Raw genomic sequence first — 17,237 nt, 5'->3', positions numbered from 1 at the left:
AAGGGTAGAGTGGCCTGGACAGCAATGTGAGCGGACGTGTGTGCCTGTAGCTCCGCTCGTGGCAGATCCTTCTACCCTCATCCTGTGCCTTAAAAACTCGCTTTTCTCCTTGAAACCAGTAGGACCTGACACAGTGACCTGGGAACATCATGTCGCCGCCGAAAAGAAACAACACAGCCTCCACATCCCTGGATCGTTATCGGCGGACGGAGCGGGACCCTGTGGAGCAAGTTGGCGCCTCTGCAGCACCCCACGAGGCTTCCCATACAGAACAAGAGACAGATGGCACAGCAAAGGTACTGGAAGCGATATCCTTATGTCAGTCCACTCTGACATCTAAGATAGAGGAAGTAAAAGTGGATATCTCGCTTATAAGACATGACATGATTAAACTTAGGGAGAGGGTTACTGAAGCTGAAACTCGGCTTGGGCGGGCGGAAGACACACTATATCCCCTGCAACACTCACAGGAAGATTTACAACGCCAGGTACAGCAATTGGCGCAAAAACAAGATGACCTGGAGAATCGCGCCCGCCGATCCAATCTCCGGTTTATAGGATTACCGGAAGGATCCGAGGGCACAGATCCAGCTACCTTCCTGGAGCAGCTCCTAATTGCAACAAATGGCAGAGAGGCCTTTTCGCCCACATTCGTGGTGGAACGGCCCACCGCATGCCATCTCGCCGTCCCCCTGAAGGCGCACCCCCACGCACTTTTATGGCGAAATTACTCAATTCCAGGGACCGAGATGCGGTCCTACGTCTTGCTAGACTCAAAGGAAACATTCCGTATCAATCCGGCTTCATCTCGGCGTTCCCGGACTTTTCTGCAGAGGTCCAAAGGCAAAGGGCGCCATTCTCCAAAATTAAACGTCGCCTAAGAGCTCACCACATCAAGTACGCAATGTTGTTCCCGGCCCGCCTGCGCTTAGTGGGAGAAGATCGGGTACATTTCTTTGAGGACCCAAACCTGGCCGCAGCATGGGTGGATCAACAAGAGGCGCAAAGGAACCGACCCGCCTAAAGCACATCCCAGCCCTCAAAATGTAAGTGCTATTGTATAACTTTTTGCATATACTAATCCCTAAGATGGCCAGAGCACTAGTCCATTAATGTGCATGCAATGACCTCAATCTGAATACAATTGAACAAACAGGGACTGTAACAGCAAACCTCTAGGACCTCAGACCCTGGGGATAAATGTTCCACAACCCCCCAATACTAGCACCACGAATGGTACCACTATAACCCCCCCCCCCCCTCGTTTTTTTTTCTTTTCCTCTTTCTTTTCTTTTTCTTGCTGCCTTACTGATATATGAATGCCATCATATGGACTACATGTCAGCTCTCCGGACTATCCTCATGATGGACAAGCCCGCCTCACCGACACATTTTTCCTGAAACGTTAAATCAGTTTTCTCCCCCTCCCCCTTCCTCTTAACCCTCACCAAGATTCTAATGTGCCACAAAGGAATGCAGAGGGAGGATAAATCTACTACAGCTACAATATACACCTGGTGCCTACGACAGACTTTGCTCATTTTTCCTTATTAGACGTCACAGCGGAGTCTGGATTTAAGTTGATGTTGCTTACCTGCTTTGATAAATAACTGTCACTGCGTTTACTCCATTGCTGGACTTTCATCCAGAGATTGTTCGCCCCCAACGGGAGACTGTTTTGTCGGCAGTGGCACTGCCCAATAGGCAACTGCCGGTGTCGATTTGTTTAATGTGCACTTGTTTTTTTTCTTTATGTGACCTGCAAGCAATACCGTGCTATTATAGTTGCACAAGTTTTGGGATGCAAGCCCCAGTCAAGTTTGGGTGGCTGAGGGCAGGGAGGGAGGGGAGGGGAAACAGTAAAGACAAGGTAAAGAACATGTACAATAATTTGAAAAGTAATGATGCGACTGTATCCGTATGCTACCACGGAGGGGAGGGGGTGGGGGGCTTATCGCAGTATGGAGAGTGGCGGTATATGCTCTGGGCGAGGTACCCCATACTTACCCTTCAACAATTAAGCACTATACTAATATGGCCAACCTGAAATTCCTCACTTGGAATATTCGTGGGATCCGCGACAAGCTTAAGCGCACTGCGGTTTTTACCTGCCTTAAAACATACCGTGCAGATATAACCGTCTTAGTTGCGACGCATGTCACAGGACAGCTCCAGTTGGCTCTGAAAAGGCCATGGATAGGATGGGCATTCCACGCCACCCACTCTCCATACTCTCGAGGGGTCTCGATTCTCATAGCTAAAACTACTCCATTTGCACTCGTTTCTATGCGCATTGACCCCCAAGGTAGATTCATATTCCTACACTGCACATTAAGTGGTGTGCAACATTTAATAATGGCATTCTACATTCCCCCACCGTACAAATCTAACCTAATTACCGAAGGTTTGCTATACATGGCGCAACACCCTAATGTACCTGCTATCTGGATGGGGGACTTTAATATGGTTCTGAACCCCCAAAAAGACAGAACACAGCTGAGTCAGAGCGCCCACTCTCCAGATACCACTCGGTTTGGGCGCACGTTAAAAGAATTTTCCCTGATACCTGGAGATATCACCATCCCAATGCGCAGGCATACTCATGCTTTTCAACAACCCACTCCACCATGTCCCGAATTGATCTAATCCTAATATCGGACACACTACTTCCCCGTCTATTGGGCTCAGGGTATCACACCAGATCTCTCTCTGACCATGCCCCATGTTGGGCAACCCTACAGCTAACCCCGCTTACAGGTCCTCATACCTGGCGTCTCCACCCCTTTTGGCTGTCAATGTTGACAGACCAGGAGGACATACACAAGGAATGGCAATTTTATTTTAATGTTAATAGAGATACGACCCCAGTGGGACAGGTCTGGGAAGCGTACAAATTACACGTTCGCACTATTCTCTCCTCAAGAATACACAGAATAAAAGCTTCCTCTAACTTAATTCTTAACCAGGCCTCTGATAAAGCAGACTTACTAACTAAAGAATTTCAAAATGACCCTACTCAAGATAGAGCAACTGCAATTAGACTCCATACCCGTCTTCTAGACCAATTACACTATGAGAAAGCTAAACAGAAACTCTTCTTTCTGAAACAACGCGTGTTTGAACAGGGGGAGCGAGCGGTAAACTACTAGCATACATGGCCCGGCAGGATTCTAACCCTCCGGTAGTGGTAACCCTTAAAGGCCCACACAATGACACACTTTCAGATCCCCCGGCAGTAGCAGAAAAATTCCAGAAATACTATGCTGATCTATATTCCTCCAAGGTAGGGGTCACCGCACAAGAAACTAGGACATTTCTCCAAGATATCCCGTTCCCACAACTTTCTGAATCCCAACTGCAGAACTTAGAGGCTCCCCTTACGGTAGATGAGGTCGCCCTGGCTATAGCTTCATTAGCACCAGCCAAAGCGCCGGGTGGCGATGGCATACCACTTGACTTTTATGCGACATATTCGGAGATATTAATCCCTGAACTACTGAAACTATATAACCATATATTTGAAACTGAGACCCTTCCTGACACTCTCCGTCAAGCGGTAATTATAGTAATCCCTAATCCGGGTAAAGACCCCCAACTACCTGAGTCCTATCGCCCAATTTCGCTTCTTCAAGCAGACATCAAAATACTAGCTAAAATACTGGCTATGCGTCTCAATAACAGTATTCTCTCCCTTATTCATCCTGATCAGACAGGATTCATGCCTGGAAAAAACACAGCCATGAATCTAAGACGCTTGCATATGAATGTCCAGGCGGATCATGAGAATATGGGAGACAGAGCGATAGTGACACTTGACGCCGCAAAGGCGTTTGACTCGGTAGAGTGGGGATACCTTTGGGAATGCCTAAGGGGATTCGGGTTTGGTCCTAACTTTGTAAAATGGGTACAATTATTGTACTATTCCCCAGTAGCTAGAGTGGTAGTGAATGGATGGTCGTCCGACCCTTTCCTATTGGGAAGAGGAACCCGACAGGGTTGCCCGCTGTCCCCTTTATTGTACGCCTTAGCAGTGGAACCTCTTGCTATCTCCCTTAGATTGAACCCGAACATACGGGGGTTATGTTGATGATTGTTGATATAGCGAGAATCAGATGGGAGGAGGATGTGGGGCCCATAGATGATTCTGACTGGGAAGACATATTAGAAAACGTCAAGAAAACATCACCTAAAATATCTGAACGCCTGACTCAGCTGTATATAATTCATAAATCCTACCTCACGCCTGCTAGAATCTCCAAATTCTCCCCACATCAGAACCCAAACTGTCCTAAATGCTCCAATAACCTGTGCTCATTCTTTCACTTACTATGGCAATGCCCAGAGATACAAAGTTACTGGGCACAAATTATAAAATTCCTACATGACCATATGGGATCACCAGTACAATTAGACCCCAGACCATGTCTTCTGGGGTTATTCCCGGACACCATTACAGACAGATCCCTTCTCGCATTCCTTAGTGAGTCGTTATTTAGCGCCAGAAAACTAGTCGCTAAGTACTGGATGAGAACGGACTCTCCTACTTTACAGACCTGGGTCAGGGAAGTAAACGCATCACTGCCATACAAAATAGATGGTTGGATAACACTAATACTTGTATGGACTGATCAATTGCGAAAGAACAGGGAATACCTATGATCCAGGCGTGATCACCTTAACCGATATAACCTTAAAACACCATCGTGCAGAAGGTATTTTATTTTGAAAATTCTGCTGAAGGAGGATGAAAGCATAGAAGGGCATCGGCAATACGTGCTGTTTGATAATTATGCTTGACTCTATACAAAGGCTACTATTGTATATGATAAACATACTCACCTACTGTACATGTATACTACCCCCCCCCCCCCCTTTTTTTTGTGGACATACGTTATGTAATACCCTTGTAAGTTGTTCTTTTCTCAACAATAAACATGTTCTTTTTAAAGTAAAAAGGGTAGAATAAGGAAAGCTACCCATACACGTCTTAATTTGCATCTGATTCCTGTGGAATCACCATAAATTCCATGGGTGGCCATGTCAGCTCCACTTGATTCGATAAACATTGATTTTTAAATAAATCGAAGGAGCCAGGTGGAACGGAACAAGGACTGTATCCTATCAGATATGGTTGCTGTTGGGGTGTGCAGACCGCCTGTGGGTGCCTGAATACAATTGACTGGCTGCAAATCAGCTGTTGACAGACCTGTTTTTCTAATCACATTGGAAGCCCTGATGAAGGGGGTGTTTTTGGACTACAGTAATGTGTTGGCTACTCTTTGAATTGTCCCCCTGACTTTAACTGGAATAAAGCTATATCTGGACCTTTTAGCAGTGGCATGGCTCTTCAGTTCACATTTTTGGATATAAAAACTGGAAGTGGAGATTCTTCCATCCATCGTTTACTGTAGATGAGGGAATCAAGTGGGGGGGAGGGAACAAGAGAAAACCAATACGTTTATGACTTGCTTAAAGTATTTGTAAAGGATCGACTTATTTTTTTTTTTTTAAATAACAAATCGTACTTACCTGCTGTGTACAACGGTTTTGCACAGAGCAGCTTTGATCCTCCTCTTCTCAGGTCCTCTCTTGGCTCCTCCATAGCAAGCCGCTTGCTTTGGGGACACTTGTGCGTGCTCACTCCCGAGCTAGCTCCATGTGTCCATAAACACACAGGGCGCGGCTAGGCCCTGCCCCTATCACTGGCTGTGATTGACAGCAGCAGGAGCCAATGGCTCCCTCTGCTGTCTCTGACCCAATGAGAATGGAGGGAGCCTCTGCTTTCATGCACATTGTTGGATTGAGATCGGGCTCAGGTAAGTATTAGTGGGGGGGCTGAGGGGAGCTGCATGCAGAATACCTTAGGGTAAAAAAACCTTCGGCCATTTTAAGGAAATAGAAGAGAAGATCGGAAGAAAAAAAAGAAATATTAGTTTAGGGAGGGTAAAGATTAAGAGATTGGGGAGGGGGGCCCTGAATCTTCTAAGTGTGGAAGTAAGAAGGGAAACAATCACACGTACTTGGGAAAGCCTTTATTATGCACATAGCAGTGTACAATGTATTTTTTATTTTCGTGTGTCATAGATAAATGTTGTCGGATATGTGCCTTATATAATTACAGGTTTTAAAGTACAAAAATATGATTCCAAACAGAGCTACATATAGGCAGCTGAATGACTGTCTGCAGTCAGAAGTTTCCGATCCGTAAAAATATTGTCCATTCCACACGTATACATCCTGCAGACCTCCATATCTACCAGCAGGGGGCAGAGTTCATCTGTGCAGTCAGTTGCAGATCAATGTTGCAGAGCGGTAACATTCATAGTGGCGTCTCTTGTGTCAGGCACAGTCCTGCCCCCCCTTGTGGCCGGTTTTAAGAACACTTGATAAGAAATTTGCGTCCACTGTTAAATCAGAAGTTCTGTTAAAATAATTAAGTTCCCTGTAAGCCAGCTACATCCTTCATAGGTTTGCATAACATGCCATTGCCATCTGCACAGCAGGATTAGTCAATAGGTCAGATTTCAGAACATTGCATGCAAGGCCACAAGCTACATATTCATGTGTGGCCCCCCACACAAATAAAGGCAGCAGCCTCATACAAGACCTACCTGTTAGTCAGTAATAAACAGGATAACATGAAGGTAGGTAGACACTGTCCTTGGTTCACTTTGCTTCTGGAAGTGTCGATTATAAAGCAAATCTGTGCTTTTGCACCAAAAGGTTTTCTTTAATGTAACACTGACCATCTGCTTTCTCTGTTCCTCCCCCACTCATCTGCAGAAAGTACTCAATACTTCCAGGTATGGAGAAGCATGTGACCTACTCCATGGAACAGGCTCAGCCAATCACCAGCGCCATCACATAGGAAGAGTACACAGCCCTAGAAGAGCTACGAATTATTAGGTGACTTTTCACAGGGCGGCTGTTTTCTGCAGCTAAACATGGCAGCAGGGAAGGAAAGGAAAGGTGAGCATGTGCAGCTGAGGAGGGGGTTGCTTTGTTGGCATGGGCAAATGACAGGTTCACCTAAAACCTGTTTATCGCCCATGCCAATTCAGTTCTCTGTACATCTTCGTTGCTTGAGTGTTAGCATGGTAGCTCCAGGAGGTTAGGTTGTTGGAGAGTTAGGTTTGACACACAATAGTTTGTTATCTCAGTGTGAGATCAAACTCTCCCACAACCTAACCCCCTCCTTAGTGTTGCCCCGGTAGTGTGTATGTATGGTTTGTTTTATATATATATATATATATATATATATATATATATATATGAGCAGAGCTTAAAGAAGAAGTACAGCCAAAGCTTGTTTGGCTGTACTTCTTCTCCTGTGACCCGTATTAGGTGTGCTTAAGCAGAGGTGACTGACAGACAACAGCTCTCTGCTCAGGGAGCTCTGAGAACCGAGCGATCATCGGTGTTTGGTCACTTGCTTCTCAGTCTTAGGGTCAGCGGGGAACAGATGCAGCTTCGGATCAATGCGGTATCCACCTAGGTAAGTACGATTCTAAAAAAAAAAAAAATCCCATACTTCCTTTTTAATGTTAAGGGAGGCTTAACCATGACTGGAATCCTAGGTACTCCTTGCCACTATGGCCACCTCTGAGTAACCTCCACCACTTCAATTTACAAAAGTCTCTCTCTCTGGAAACAGTGTAATAAAGCTGCTGCCACCAAGATAATTCCTGCATGGCCCCAGTGCAGGTAAATGGTTACAGTTGTGGGTTCTGGCAGCCATTTTGGGGAAGTCTGCATATCGGTAAGATGTAGTGCTTGTCCCTAGGTTTACATTGGTGACACTAAGGAGAAAAAAAAGCTTTGTGTCACAAAAAATGAGGAGGGTAGTGGTAGCTTTTCTTCTTCACTTTTGGGCCCTAATCATACTGCCTAATGGGAAATCCGACCCATGAGCTTGTATAAAATAAAATACTCAGGGAAAGTAGATACCTTACCTTCCCCTTTCACAGCAGATCATTTGCTACAAAAAAAATCTCATGTTTCACTGCTGGTTCATTATTAGTTCCAATTCCAGTATACAATGCCAGACCCCAATTCATTTCCAATCCCAGCATACACTGCTAGATCCCAGTTCCTTTCAAATCCAAGCATACATGGCCAGACCTCAATTAATTTCCAATCCCAGCATACATGGCCAGAACTCAATTTCTTTCCAATCCAAGCATACACAGCTAGACCTCAGTTCATTTCTAACCCAGAGTAAGCTGCCAGACCTCACTTCATTACCATCTGGAAAGGCAGATGTTTCCACTGAAGGCAGCACTGGATGGAGGCAGCAGAGGGCATCAGTGCTGAGCTTACAGATGGTTCAGATTCTCAACATCTGCAAACGGTTTGGCAGGGGGCCCCTTTCTCTTTCTAGGTCTCTCTCTGCACTACAAACAGATCCACCCTGCGGGACACCAATAGATTGTAATCCTGGTCACCCGACCTGTTCTAAGTAACACTTCACCTTCCACAAAAACTTTCCCAAGTACCAAAACATTCACTTCATCACAGCTGTAACACAAAGAGCACTTGCATTCTTTCTAAGCATTTCTAGTTTATGTGGAACGACATCCTATATGCATTTGACATTATGATCCTTGGGGTTAATTATAAGGCATGGCTTTGCTGAAATAAACTTGCAAAAAAAAAAAAAAAAAAAGGACATGCAAAGCTCAATTGTCTCGGGTCGTTTGCGGTCTGTCACAAAAATGGCAGAGGTGGTGCAAACAGAGGGGTCCAATGGCAGCGGGGAGACTGTCCAGGTCAGGAATTATCATCAGAAAACATTGAACTTTCTGGCTTATTTGATAATGAATTGCAAAGAGCAATGATAATGCGTAATCCTAAAGCAACCAGAATTCTATTTACTGCAGCCAGCTCATTGAAAGATGACTTCTGATTGGCTGCCGGGGGGTTGATATACATTGCTCTTGGCCCCACACAATAAGCCCGGTTGTGTCTTTTTCCAACTCCCTGCCTCTCGTTTCTTATTTACCCGTCTTTACTCATCACAGAGGGATAAAGTTTGACCTAAAAATGCAGCAAGACCCAGCTGTGGGTTCGCAGGACATCTGTCTGTTTGTGTTTGCTGCGTGCTTTTACATGGTTTGTGATTTTGCTGACCTACGTTTGACATGCGTTCTACATCAAGGACAGGTTAACAATGTGAGCCCCTACCGTCTGTGTTGTCTCTATGGCCTATAAACCTGCCTGGCACATGTACAAGGATTGAACACATTAGACCAACTCCACTCAAGCTGGAACAGCCTTCGGCTCGTTTCACACAGGGTTCAACTTTTACAAGAGCTGTGTGAACACCAAGCTTTGACAAATCATTTGCAACACAGATCCTTATGGAAGTGTTGATTGCCACTGTAAGCAAGCTGCGACCAGGCTTTCAACAGGCTTCGAGAAGTGCTAAAGCCTGCTAGGAGCTTGTTTAAAGTGTCAATCAGCACTCCTATTCATGTCTGTGTTAAACATTTACAAACTGGAGTTGAATGGTACTTTGAGGCCGGGTACACATATGTGCGGCCGCGGTTCCCAGCATGCATGGGGTCTGGTGCGTCCCTGTTCACCAGTTCACGTGCGAATCAGGACTGAATTTTTGCCTGAATCCGCACCTGAACCGGACCCAACACACACAGGACCCTTTTGGAATGCGGACTGTGGCCACCCCGGACCTGTGTGAACCGGCACACTGGCATTGCGAGCCGGGCACACTTGCCTGTCATGCGAATTGGATGTGGGGAAAGCTGCATCCAATTCGCACATATGTGAACCCGGCCTACTAGCTTCAACAAAGCTTGCTGGAAGCTCTGCCAATGCTTCGTCATAGCTTGCTGTTCACACTGCACTTATACAAGCTGAAGCCCGTGTGAAACAGGCCTTGGATCAAAATTCGGCCAGTCCTTGCTGAACAGGACAGTTTTCGATCCATCTATGAGCAGCTTCACCTTATCCAAAATTATTTTGGTTTGTTTGGGATAGAGTAGGTCATTGTTAAAACCCCTGTTTGTTTCTGCCCCGTTGGGAAAATTTCCCTTTACTTTCTATCCCAGAAATACAAAAATGTGTGGAAGTCTCTTTTAAAGTGTCACCTCAACTGATGATCCCCTTGGTAGATTTCCCCTAATTTCTGTTCTGGTAACCATAGCCTCTGGAACAAATAGGGTGGGATCAGTAGGGATACAGTCAGCTATAAAAACATGACAGGAGTTCTATTCTTTTCCTTGCAATTCCCTGAACAGCAGCACTGAAAAAGGATTGTCTATAGCTGCGTTTTTGGCTATAGATACACTTTAAAGCTAAGCAAAGATATTGTCTAAATACAAGAGCCATGTGTATTTCCTCCAGATCTGTGCAGTAACCCAGTATTCAACTTTTCCTTTCCTCTGTAATAAAGACCTGTCACTGCTGCTCTCATTCCTTGTGCAGGGTGACTGGTCTTGTCTCCGCCCCCTCCTGTAGTTTTCTACAGACACCCTGTAAGTGGGTGGAGCTGCCAGGTCCCTTCCATAGCTCTAATCTTTGCACAGGGATGATTTCACTACTATTTAATAACTGGGGTTGCAAAGGCGTTAGGGTGCACACAAAACGTATTTATATCCTTTATGGCTAATGAGGAATATCTTTTAAAAAAATTGTATGCGCCCAGAGTTTAGCTTTATTATAAAAGAGGGGGTACAGATACAAGGTTTTGGCTCCCGTTCTGGACTCCACAGAGCTTCTATCCAATTGCTGGCAAAGATAATGAAAACTCCTTAAAAGTCTACTTTCCCATTGAAATCTGCAGACGTTGTAAAGTAGTATAATGACCACCAGGGGGCACCATTAGCTTATTGAAAATTCAATCACGTAACTAACTTTCTTTCTGTTTTGGTGATTATATAAAAAAAAAAAAAAAAAAGTTATTTTATTTGGCCAGCATCTACCGAATCTCCCTGAAGAGATTAAAACAACATTCCTGAATCATGCTCAGACCTTTATCTTTCGTAAGCGGAGCTTAAAAAAAAGCTTATTGAACAACATAATCTCATCTAGTTTCATCATTTTCTAACCTGAGTTTCATGAGACGTGCTAATATGTCTGGGGACAAAACAATGTGATATAATTAGAGGGCGTTGAATGGTTTTCAGTTCTGGCAGCGGCCATCCCTGCTGAATTCATATGCCCCCCCCCCCATCATAAAACATATAACCCCCACTCCTGGGGGGTTGCAGTGTAGGTGCTGATTGCAGAGAAAGCTCTATACAGTTTGGAATAAATGGCTCTACAATATTAGGCTATATTTGACTATACACCAGCGGTTCTGGATGGGAACCTGACCAATGGGGCAGAAAGGAATGATTTGCATGGATCCGCCCGCTATCCTGAGATGAGGAATTTTAGGGATATGTGATAAAATGAAACCTGTGAATAACTTCCGTTCTAAGAAGGCTTTGCTGTGCTATGCATTGGTTCAGTGGAGCAATTATTGATTCCTTTAGTCCCTCCTCACCATAACTTTCTGGACCATTCTTACTCATTTGGTTCTTTTCCTGAAATCTATTGTGCATGGCTAACTGTCCTGCTAATTAAAGCGCCATAAATGTCACCATCCTCTATGTCTGAATGACCCTGAAGCTGAGTCTGCAATGTACTCACTGCTGCTTCCCTATATGCACAGGTGTTTAGCATTGAATCATGGGACTAGAGCCTGCAATGCTACCAAGAAACCTAAAAAGGAGCTTATATAGATGGGCTTATATAGATGAGCAATTGCAGTGGCTTTTGCATGCACTTAGCTTGCATTTCAGATCAGCTTGATATGAACATATGCCACCAGCACACCATGGATCCATAACTAAATAGTCCAAAAGCTTATTAAAGCAATCAAATCACAACTGCAAGAACAAAGTTACAAGACCTCTTTGCCAGGACCTCACATATCTGACAAAGAGGTCCTGTGTGGTCTTGAAATCTTGGTACCCCACATGCCTGACGAGGAGGTCCTGCGTGTCCTGAAACAGTGACATCTCACATGCCTGAATAAAAGGTCTCGCTTGGCCTCGAAACTTTGACACCTTACATGCCTGATGAGGAGGCCCTGCGTGGCCTTTCAAACATTACACTTGCACTCATTGTAATGTGATAAACATTTGGACTATCCAATTATGGATTCATGATGTGCTGGTAACCATAATTCTTTCCTATGCTGATTCTAGTCAACCAGTTCGTACAGCACCCTCTTACTCCAGGTTATGCCCAGCAATGAATGTGATGGGAGGGTATCAAGTGGAGTCAATTGGAAATCCATCTGAGCTCCTTCACTAACATCCTTCTATGCTTCTCTTGCATTTCCATTTACTTGTATGGGGAGAAAAGTGGCACTGATGTGAAAAAATGTAGGTTTTTTTTTTTTTGCTTTAGTAAATGTTTCAAAGAATGCTAAGGAAAAGCAATTGGAACCACTGAAAGTGATCAATTAGACACTATGGGCAACTGCATATCGATGCGATTATCACTACATCTTAAAAGATGGAAAAACCCAATATATGTGCAGCAAGAGTTGAAGGCAACTGCGGCTTTCCAGCTGTAGTCGCACTTAAAGTCCCAGCATGCCTTGCCAGATGCTTGCCATTCCACAAGTGCTGGAAAGCCCCAGGCCGCATTCCTGTAGACTACAGGGTCTCTCACAGCTTTCCTATCCAACCGTTGGCGTTTGGTTCTTTAATTCTCGCCAGCTATCATTTCGCAAACGCTGCCTTCCAATCCCTCCTGCTCTCACGGCACATTCTACCCTGCCTGTGATTTCATCTATTGTGAAACATCTTACAATGGAAGAAGAAGCCAGCTATTCTTGCTCAAGGACAGAATGCTGAGTGGCTTGATTCTGCTTTTCTCTAACTTTTTCCCTTTAACTGAAACCATCTGCCTGTCAAGTTGGGTAGAGCAAGCCAGCGGTTTTGGGCTGCAGAGAGGAATGCATGACCCCACGGGATTGTTTGACGTGTGATCCTTAGCCTATTCCACATGAGGCCCAAGTCCCTTCCCCCCATTCTCCTGGAAGGAGAAGAAGTAGGAGGCTTCAGAGGAGGGCTTCAGTAAACATTGCTAACTGTAAAATGCTGTCGACAGCAACTTCATTTTCAGAATTATCACCCCAATCCCTGGCTAGAAAGTCTGTCTGTCTGTTTCCTTTTAGCAGATGAAGTTGGCACCACAAGTGTTAACAGCACAAGGGCCATGTTGTTCATATTGGCCTATAGGCCATAAAACACAACCGCGAGAATAGATTGTGAAATGCCTCTATGAAAATACTGCAAGTCTTCGGATTGTACCTTTGTCAGTGTTCCATGGATTATGGTTAAAGCATATTTAAACCCAAAAACAAATCTGTAATATACTGCATATTACCAGCCAATAGTTGTGGTAGCTGCATTGGTTTGCTATTTTTTAGCTGGTAATCCTTCTAGTAACACACCTTATCTTCTAGGGAAGAGGCTCAGTCTTATCAATGTGCTCCTTGTCAACATTTGCATGCAACACACCTGATTGGCTCCCAGTCCTGCCTCCCCCACCTCTGAGTGCTGCTGTAAAGGGGGATTGGTGTCATGTCGTGTTAATCCAAGAACTATGCAGCTACCATCCAATGGGAATTTAATCAGCCACAACTCAAGGAATACCTAGCAACCTCTGATAGAACCCTGGTTGAGAATGTCTTATGTAGAGCACCTGCCTACCTGATTGGATGTAAATTGAATGGAATGTTTTGGTGGATCTCTACAGTTACTGGGATCACACAGAGAATGGGCAGAGTGTAATATTTGTGGCAGGCTGAACACTAACCACCTGTGGTCCCACTGCAACCACTTGTCCTAAATCTAATGTCAACTCACCCAGCCTTTGTCTAACCCTCCCTTTCTCTAAGCCCATCCTAACACTTCTAACTTCTGGAATGTTCATGAGGACCTGTCTATGTGGGGAGAGGGAGAGTGGTCAAAGAAGAAAGTGGGGTTAGTAAGTCACTGTATACAATAATAGGGTGCTGGTTCTGCCCTTTTTGCGCCTGCCTCTAAGGCGGACTCTCCTTTCGCCTTCCTATCTGCCTGGCCGGGTCCCAGTTTTCCAACTCCGCTGCAGTTTAAAATGTACACCCCAAAACAGACCCATGCTAAATCTGCATTCCCCAGATCATCCAAAATTATTCACACAAACCAATCAACCGCCACAGCAATCTCCTACTAGCACTGTGAAGACTTCTGCATTACAGAATAACAGGCAAGATGCTGCAGTCCCTTGCAGGTGCACTCTGAAAGCAATCCTGGATCTAGCTGCATCAACTGAAAATAATTGGGTAAACCAAGTGGACTTTTAGAATTTACCACCATTGTACGGCTTTCCTGGATAAGCACTGGCAATGGTCTTATTGGCTGCCCTATATCACAAGTGCTTCACTAACAGTGGTCATAGCCCGTGGAAACAAGACTCTCTAATCCTTGGAGGAACCACAGGAAAGAATGAGGAAGGAGTTTTATAAACACATGAGGGAGAATACAATGCAGCTGCAGAGACCTTGCTGGCCTTGTTTCCCACAATGCACCACTCTCGCTGAGCTGCTGCAGCCCTCTGCTTTCTGCTATTGTTCATTTTCTTTCCTGGCTTCTAATAATAGTTCCAGTCTTAGTTTAGGCTCTTCAGTACAGGCCAGGCAAAGTCCACAAGGCAGCCTGACAATAATGCCCATGAGGTGCTGCTGGAGGAGTATAGTTCGCACCAAAGGATTCTGGGAACCGGCAAAAGAATCTCATCTGAGATAAAATCGACTCCCTCCTGCAAAGCTGGTGGAGGTGACATACACCTGGTGCCTCTGGCACTGAAGAGACCAAAAAAGTCAGCGTTAAATGCCTTGAAATGCCGCGTAACTTAAAAGGGTTAAACAAGTAATTTGGTGACATCCTCTCGTTAGTTGGTTTTAATCCTCCCCGCGCCTGTTAATCCGCAGTGGTTTAGGTTTTGTTTTTTTGTTTTTTAAGGTAGCGGGTGAGGGGTTTAAGTCCAGTGAACACTCTCATCCCAGCTGTTGGTGAATAGGGAGGAATCAGAAGTTGCTGAAGATTTCGTGTTTCTTGCTCCAGTCCATCTGGGGGGCCCTTCTGTTGGCTCGCTTGGCCCGCGCCTTCTCCTTTGCCTCCGCCGCTGTGGGGCTCAGACGCAGACCGCTCTCTTCGAAGGGATCTATTTTGGTCACGTCACCTGCCTGTTCACAAAGGTGGAAAGAAAAATAATTTTGTTGGACATATTCAACAATGTTTACAGCAGGTAACAATTCACATTAAACAAAGAATACAATTTTCTTGCACCAGTCTTGTCTGCAGTTTGACATTTATTTAGAGTGCTATATGCTTGGATAGATGTAAATTTTCTATACCATAAAGGGTCAGTCCATGCAAACTGAATTTCCAGTGCTTGATAGATGCTGTGACCATGTATGGCTTGGGGCGCCGCTCTAGACCTACATCCAAAAAGTCCATTGCCTCCTACAATCAGGTGCAGGTGGTAGAAAGATCTCATCCTGGCTCTATACAACTCCTATAAAGAAAAGGTCAAACAGCAGCACACCAGCACAGCCAGAGTGCGAGATAGTAAACACCTCCATGACTAAGCCCTGTGGGTAGGGTAAAACGCGTCGGACGCATGGCCTGGATGGAACTGGGCTAAAGCCATATTTACTATCTCACACTCGGGCTGTGCTGGTGTGCAGTGGTTTGAGCTTTTCTTTCCAGGACTTGATAGATGATGTTATATTACACCTGTATGACAGTCTAAACCAGGGATATGCAATTAGCGGACCTCCAGCTGTTGCAGAACTACAAGTCCCATGAGGCATAGCAAGACCCTGACAGCCACAAGCATGACACCCAGAGGAAGAGGCAGGATGGGACTTGTAGTTTTGCAACAGCTGGAGGTCCGCTAATTGCATATCCCTGGTCTAAACAAACTCCAAATCCACTCACAAAAGCCTCATAAAGTAAAATGAAAAGCTTCCCTCTCCCCTGACTGAACCAAATCCTTCTTCATTTGTGTCTCACAAGCTCCCCCTCCCAGACATTGCAGATCACATTGGGAGGGTTTCAGCAACAGAGGCGGTGCTGTTATAGAAACAGTGGCGATGATTGACAAGCTACAGGCTTGAGAAACAGCTGTGACAATGCTGTTAGCCACATCCCCTGTCCTATTTCTTTATTCAACTGTAATGTGGTACAGCCCACATGAGAGTGGCAACTCTTCTCCAAATTCAGGATCAGTGCAGCATTGTTGCCACACCATCACAGGAAGCTAAACTGCATTGGGTGGACTTATCTTGCAGGATCAACAAGTATTTGTGGGACTAAGAGAAAGCTGTAAGCCCCATTGGGGAGATTTCCTCTCAAATCTTGTTCCTGTGCTGTCACCAGAGCAGGAAGTGAAGAGAATTCTACAAAATGGAGCAATAACAAGAAAAACTGACAGAGTCTCTCCTTCCCCAACTTATCCAAACCCGGAAGAAAATTGTGCCTGGAGTTCCTCCTAAAGTGACAATTTACTAAATGTAGGAGACTGTGCACTTTGCAAGTGCAGTTGCACTCATTTTCCCCAGAGCTTAATCAATGTGGTGAAGAATACCCAATGAGGTGCAAGTAAAATTAAAAAAAAAAAAAAAACAGCATTTTTGCTTGCACTTGATTGGATGATGGAGATCAGCAGTGCTTTACCACTTTTCACTAAGCTCTGGGGAAAATGAATGCTACTGCACTAGCAAAGTCTACTTGTCTTTAATAAATTTAACTCAATGTCTGCACAACTGCAAACTCTAAAAAGTGTTGTCACCTTCTGCAGCGACATAATAAAGCGCCAAATAGTGAAAGACGAGGGGACATGCATTATTTTGTAAATCCTTTGGCGGGTAAAATTTTTATTATAGATTTGCTTCTTCTCTGTACTTGGCTGTTTACCTGGAGGTGACTTACCTGTGAGTCTTTGTCAGGACTTTGAAGATCACTGTGAGATGAAGAAGTCGAGGATCCACCATTAAGCTGAAGAACAGAGAGGTACACTGTAACAGTCTGCAGAATTATTCCATAAGGCATAGAGCAGTGTACAACAGTGTAGTAACCAACAGCAGTAAAATATTGTTTTTAGTTCTCTCTGTGGACTACAGAACATCTTATCCCTGTCATGGAAAAGAAGAGATTGGAAATTGTTCTGTA

General features: G+C 44.8%; 1 protein-coding gene across 1 annotated transcript in view; it reads right to left on the bottom strand.

Moving 5' to 3' along the window:
• Nucleotides 1-6,017: 6,017 nt before the first annotated feature.
• NHERF2 (NHERF family PDZ scaffold protein 2) overlaps nucleotides 6,018-17,237 on the bottom strand; it is a 200,292-nt gene continuing 189,072 nt past the window's right edge. The window contains exons 6-7 of the mRNA XM_073636467.1: nucleotides 16,998-17,063; nucleotides 6,018-15,247 (exon numbers count right to left, since the gene is read on the bottom strand). Of these exons, the coding sequence (XP_073492568.1) occupies nucleotides 15,089-15,247; nucleotides 16,998-17,063 (225 nt within the window). The 3' untranslated portion in view covers nucleotides 6,018-15,088. The remainder of the gene's footprint in view (nucleotides 15,248-16,997; nucleotides 17,064-17,237) is intronic.

This window comes from Aquarana catesbeiana, linkage group LG06, assembly GCF_042186555.1.
Source record: "Aquarana catesbeiana isolate 2022-GZ linkage group LG06, ASM4218655v1, whole genome shotgun sequence".
Lineage (NCBI taxonomy): Eukaryota > Metazoa > Chordata > Amphibia > Anura > Ranidae > Aquarana > Aquarana catesbeiana.
The sequence above is the reverse complement of the archived record's forward strand: the minus strand, read 5'-3'. Positions and strand labels throughout refer to the sequence as shown.